The following is a 5,384-nucleotide window of genomic DNA, read 5'->3' as shown; positions in this document are numbered from 1 at the left end:
GGGGAGCTCCCCCACCTAAATGTATTACTCAAAGGGCTGCCGGGGCAGCAAGTGCAGAATTACATAGGCATGGTGCAACGTGCAGAGATGTAGGAGTGGCACGAGAAGACGTCCTCCTTGTCTCGTGTTTCCATGAGACGGTGAGACCAAATGTCTAAATCAGAAATAATGTTTCTAAGGGTTAGTACAGAACATTGATCAACACTCCTAAACAACATGTCATTGCGTGCCGCCCAAATCTTCCACAGTATTGCCATGAGGACCAAGGACCATGCCTTGGTAGGGAGGTGAGGAGGCAGATGGCGTCCCAAAGCTCAGTGATGTCATTGTTTTGTGGCAGAATCCCAATGCGTTGCCAAATCCTGTTGGCAAGTGGGCATGTAAGGAAGAGGTGCATGGAGTCTTCAGATAACCTAGCACACCGGGGGCATATATCCGAGGATATTATATGCTTATGGGCAAGGTTGACCCTGGTATTGAGGCGGTCCTTAAAGAGTAGCCAGACGAAGATTTTTAGCTTGCAAGGAGCCTTGGCACTCCAAATGAGAGGGGCAATGAGATCATTCTTTGGCCGAGCCATGAGGGCGCCGTACGCGTGCTTGGTGGAGAAGCCATGGCCTTGGTGTAGGAACCGTTGATCGTCCTCCGCTGAGGGCATGCAGTCAGTTCAATGGTAACGAGTTTTGGACTTTTAGCAACAATCCACCTTGGCGTGGCTAAAACTCATCTCTCTATTAGAGAGAAGTTTGTGTATACATGATAAGAAACTGAATTCATCATAACTAATCCTAATACGAAATTCATAACCATCTTTGGCTAGAAAGCACAACAAATAAACAATGACAAAAAAGAAACTCAAGTCTCTCGGAATGGTCATTGCCGCAAGTATGCTCCGGCACGTCCTACACTGAACTGAAGCTGCATGCAAAGATCGTTTTCATCAAAGGATTAACATATTTTCCTCTTCCTAGAGAAAAACAACAGCAAAAAGTCTTCAAAATCACACGGCGCTGGGGCCGGTGGGGATGGGCTGGTATCCGTCGTGGCGATCCGACGAGGCGTCGCCGGAGCCGACGGGGATGCACTTGAGGACGGCGCCGATGACCAGGCCGACCGACCCGACGAGCACGCTCATGAGCCACAGCCTCCCGTTGAGGTGCACCGTGCCGGCGAACGTCCCCAGCAGCTCCACGAGGATCACCTGGAACCCGACGGTGGCGCCGACCACCGCCGAGAAGACCCAGCTGCTGAACATGCCGCTGAAGACGTTGATCTTCTCCATCTCCCGGCTGTTCACCTCGTTGAAGACCTGGATCGTCACAAGGTGAAAGTGTCAATGGAAGTTCGGAGATTAATTTGTGTTTCGATCTTGTGTGTAGGAGAGTGTGGTACCTGGCAGAAGACAAAGGTGTTGAAGACGAAGGTGTTGAGCAGTTCCTTGTCGCCGTTCATGTGCAGGAGGCTGTCCCCTCTGGCGAGGAGCACGCCGAGCACGACGAGCTGGAAGATGCTCTGGCCGGCGATGTTCCTCCACATGACCTTGGTGATGAAGTTGTCGCCCCGGCCCACCGGCGGCCTCCGCATCATGTCGTCGCTCGGCGGCTCCGTCGCCAGCGCCAGAGCGCCGAGTGTGTCCATGATCAGGTTCACCCACAGCAGCTGCACGATCGTCAGCGGCGCGCTCCCTGAAACACATTTCAAATTTTCAATGTACCTACGTAAGAGAATACCAGGAGATGACATGTATGAAGAATCAATGGAGTTTCAGGTTGTGCGTACCTGTGAAAGATGCGGACACGAAGTTGACCATGAGTGCCACCACGTTGACGGTGAGCTGGAACTGCACGAACTTCTGGATGTTGATGTACACGGAGCGTCCCCATTTGGCGACGTTGATGATGGTCGAGAAGTTGTCGTCCATGATGATCACGTCGGCGTTCTCCTTGGCAACCTGACAATTCGCAATCGCAAGCAAGGAGTGTAAGCTCATGCCAGGACGAAGAACTGAAGATAGCAGGGCAGTACGACGTTACAAACCTCTGTTCCGGCGATGCCCATGGCGAGGCCAATGTCAGCCTCGTGCAGCGCCGGCGCGTCGTTGGTGCCGTCGCCGGTGACGGCCACCACCTCGTTGAACATGCCCCTCAGGTTGGTCACCAGCGTGTGCTTGTCCAGCGGCAGCGACCGCGCCATCACCTGCACGCAAGAACACCAAACAGTGTGTCACCATCGGCATCAACTTCTTCGGAGAAGCAGAGCATGGAGGATGGTGATAGAAGACACGTGCCTGGATTTTCGGTATGATCGCCCTCATCTGGTCGGGGCTCATCTGCCGGAATTCGGGCCCCTCGATGGCGACGCCGTCCGGAGTGAGGATGCCGCACTCCCTCGCGATGGCCTTGGCCGTGCTGATGTTGTCGCCGGTGACCATGCGGACGTTGATCCCCGCGACGTGGCAGGTCCTCACGGCCTCCCTCACGCCCGGCCGGAGCGGGTCCTTGATGCCGAACACGGCGATGAGCGTGTACCCGTCGTTGGGGACCTCGTTCTCGCCGCCGACGTCCTGGTACGCCAGGCAGAGCGTGCGCAGCGCCTCGCACGCGAACTTGTCGATGGCGCCGGCCACCTGCTTCATGTAGTTCTTCTCCGTGAGGGCCACGATGCTGCCGTGGCGGTCGACGACCACGTTGCTGCACCGGCGGAGCACGACCTCCGACGCGCCCTTGAGGAACGCGCGTGGCCGGCCGCCGGCGCTCGGGGACGCGACCACCACGGCCATCGTCTTCTTCACCGAGTTGAACGGCTCCACCTTGAGCTTCGCGGCGGCCGCGTGCTCGATGCAGGTGTTCTTCTCCACCCCGAGCCCGAACTCGAGGATGGCCGACTCGGTGGGCGTGCCCATGACGCTGGTCTTGCCGTCCTTGCTGCGCACGACCTCGGAGCCGGAGCACTGGAAGACGCCCTCCAGAAGAAGCTTGGCGAACCCCTCCGACAGCGCCGACGAGGTGAACTCCTCGAAGCCCTTGGCGGTGCTCACCGTGGTCGCCCCGCCGGCAGCCCAGACTTTCTCGACGACCATGTGGTTCGTGGTGAGCGTGCCCGTCTTGTCGGTGCAGATGCAGCTGGCCGACCCCATGGTCTCGCACGCCGAGAGGTGCCGCACGAGAGCGCGCTCCTGCATGAGTTTCTTCATGGCGAACGCCAGGCTGAGCGTGACGGCGAGAGGCAGGCCCTCCGGCACCGCGACCACGATGATGGTGACTGCGACGGCGAAGAAGTTGAGCACCGACAGCGCGTCCTCCATCCCCCATGTCACCAGGCCGCCTGGGGAAGCAGCCTTGCCGATCAGGAACCTCGCCATGAGCACGGTGAAGGTGAGCACCGCGAAGGCGAGCCCAATCTTGCCGATGATGGTGGCGACGCCGTTGAGCTTCACCTGCAGAGGCGTCTCGTCCTCGCCGCCCTGGCTCAGCGTCTCCATCAGATTCCCCCACTCCGTCCGCATCCCCACCGCCGTCACCAGCATCCTCGCTGACCCGTCCTGCACCTTGGTACCGCCCAGCAGGAACCGGTTCGTGGCCGACACGTGCACCGGCTCGCTCTCGCCGGACAGGCTCGACTCGTCGACGATGAACGAGTACCCATCAATGAACAGCCCGTCCGCCGGAACCTGGTCGCCGATGGACAGATGCACGATGTCGCCGACGACGATGTCGTAGATGGACACCTTCTGCCGGAAGCCGTCGCGCGTGACCTGGATCTCGATCTTCTTCTTCTCCCTGTCGAGGTCCCGGAACTGCAGGGACTGCTTGTAGTCGCTGGCGGCGGTGATCGTGACGACGAGGGAGATGGTGAGCATGATGCCGAGGCCGTCGTACATGCCGCCCGGCCACCCCTCGGTGGCGATGCCGATGACGACGGAGATGACGGCGCAGAACGCGAGCAGCATGAGCGTCGTGTCCTGGCTGGCGTCCCACAGGTACATCCAGAACGTGCGGGCCGCCTTCTCGGGGTAGTGGTTGGCGCCGTAGACCTCGCCGCGGACGCCCACGTCGTCGGACCGGACGCCGTCGGCGAGGGAGACGTTCACCTTGCGCGCCAGGCCCTCGACGCCCTTGTGGAGGCGCAGGCTCTTGGTGTCGTGGCCGCGCACCAACGAGGCCAGCTCCTCGGCGCTGATAGAGAAGCCGCTCTGCCGCGCCAGCTCCGACAGCGGGTGCTCCACCCTGCGGGCGGCTGCGACGGGGCACCGGAGAAACATTGCCATTGTTACGATCGATCAGAGGAATATATTTGGACATAAATCAAACTAATGGGACGTTTATGGCAGGTTGCCGGTGATGCAGACGAACATACCATCGATGAACTGCAGAGCGGCCTTCTGCACGTAGAGAGCGACACGAAGCTTTTCCTATGGAGATGCAACCAAACATCAGAGGAGAAAATTTAAGCCTGGTCAAGGCGAATTTAAGCCAGCTTAATTCTACCACGGAGGTTACTAATACAGTCAATCTCTCCATCTATTGCAGCCATCGCTAACAAATTTCGATCGCTCTAAAACATGTGTGATCCACGTAACTGTCGTCCATGCAGATCGGAAATTGATTGCAACAAATTAATCCGATTAATCAGTTTTTAGATCAAGAGCCATATGCCATGATGCATGCATTGGCGTTGCAGGGCAGTAGATCTTAGCTCGGCGAAGAAGAACGTGGGCGAGATCGAGGGTGTATCATCGGATGGACAAATCGACGAACCTGGATGTTGCGGCGCTGCGTCTCGGCCTGGGATCGCTTGTCGAGGTCGGGGACCATGCGGAAGCGACGTCGCCGGTTCTTGACGAGCGTGCCGACGGCCTCCCGCCATCGGCGCTGCGCGTCCTCTGACGGATTCTTCGCCGGCACATCGAAGGTCTTGAGAAAATCTATCGATTTTTTCCGTAAATAAGACATGGTTGATGATGGGCAATCTAATTAATTGATTGATCAACTCTCTTGCAGTCCTTTTCTCCTACTGCTTCTCTATCCGTGAGACTACCTAGAAGCGTCTAAACATTGAAGACTTGGAGTCCTATTCCCATGGTATTCTTTCATACATGCCACAATCTACGCGGTTCACATCGCGCAGATGGTGGATCAGCCCATATACTTCATAAAAATAGCTTTGTTCAATTTTAGTAGTTTGTTCAATGGACCAGAATATTTCTTCTTTAGACATTGTAAAATATAATGAAAAAGAGTTGCTACATTCCCTCCCCTTCCGTAAGCCTAATAAGAATTCTCAAGATATTTGGAGATTGGGTTCGAGTGTCTGTGTAAGGACATCTCCAACGGTGATCTGTAAATTTCATCCCGCATCCGTTCGCAGACTGGATGCCAATCCGT

General features: G+C 56.7%; 1 protein-coding gene across 1 annotated transcript; it reads right to left on the bottom strand.

Moving 5' to 3' along the window:
* Nucleotides 1–713: 713 nt before the first annotated feature.
* On the bottom strand, nucleotides 714–5,160 carry LOC123063376 (calcium-transporting ATPase 1, plasma membrane-type). The gene is made up of 7 exons (XM_044487142.1): nucleotides 4,758–5,160; nucleotides 4,357–4,411; nucleotides 2,288–4,236; nucleotides 2,038–2,196; nucleotides 1,780–1,951; nucleotides 1,393–1,685; nucleotides 714–1,309 (listed from the first exon to the last, which is right to left on the bottom strand). The coding sequence occupies exons 1-7, from the start codon at nucleotides 4,950–4,952 to the stop codon at nucleotides 1,001–1,003; spliced, it is 3,132 nt and encodes a 1,043-aa protein (XP_044343077.1). The 5' UTR covers nucleotides 4,953–5,160; the 3' UTR covers nucleotides 714–1,000.
* Between the last annotated feature and the right edge of the window lie 224 nt (nucleotides 5,161–5,384).

Source organism: Triticum aestivum, chromosome 3A, assembly GCF_018294505.1.
Source record: "Triticum aestivum cultivar Chinese Spring chromosome 3A, IWGSC CS RefSeq v2.1, whole genome shotgun sequence".
Lineage (NCBI taxonomy): Eukaryota > Viridiplantae > Streptophyta > Magnoliopsida > Poales > Poaceae > Triticum > Triticum aestivum.
Note: the sequence above shows the minus strand (reverse complement) of the source record. Positions and strands in the feature narration are given on the sequence as shown.

What these genes read in the sequence shown, in the direction of transcription:
- LOC123063376 (XM_044487142.1), bottom strand. Translation starts at nt 4,952, where the DNA reads ATGTCTTATTTACGGAAAAAATCGATAGATTTTCTCAAGACCTTCGAT. An exon ending in CGCAGCGCCGCAACATCCAG is followed by an intron (nt 4,412 to 4,757) that starts GTTCGTCGATTT and finishes GCATCTCCATAG; the next exon opens with GAAAAGCTTCGTGTCGCTCT. An exon ending in CGCTCTGCAGTTCATCGATG is followed by an intron (nt 4,237 to 4,356) that starts GTATGTTCGTCT and finishes GCCCCGTCGCAG; the next exon opens with CCGCCCGCAGGGTGGAGCAC.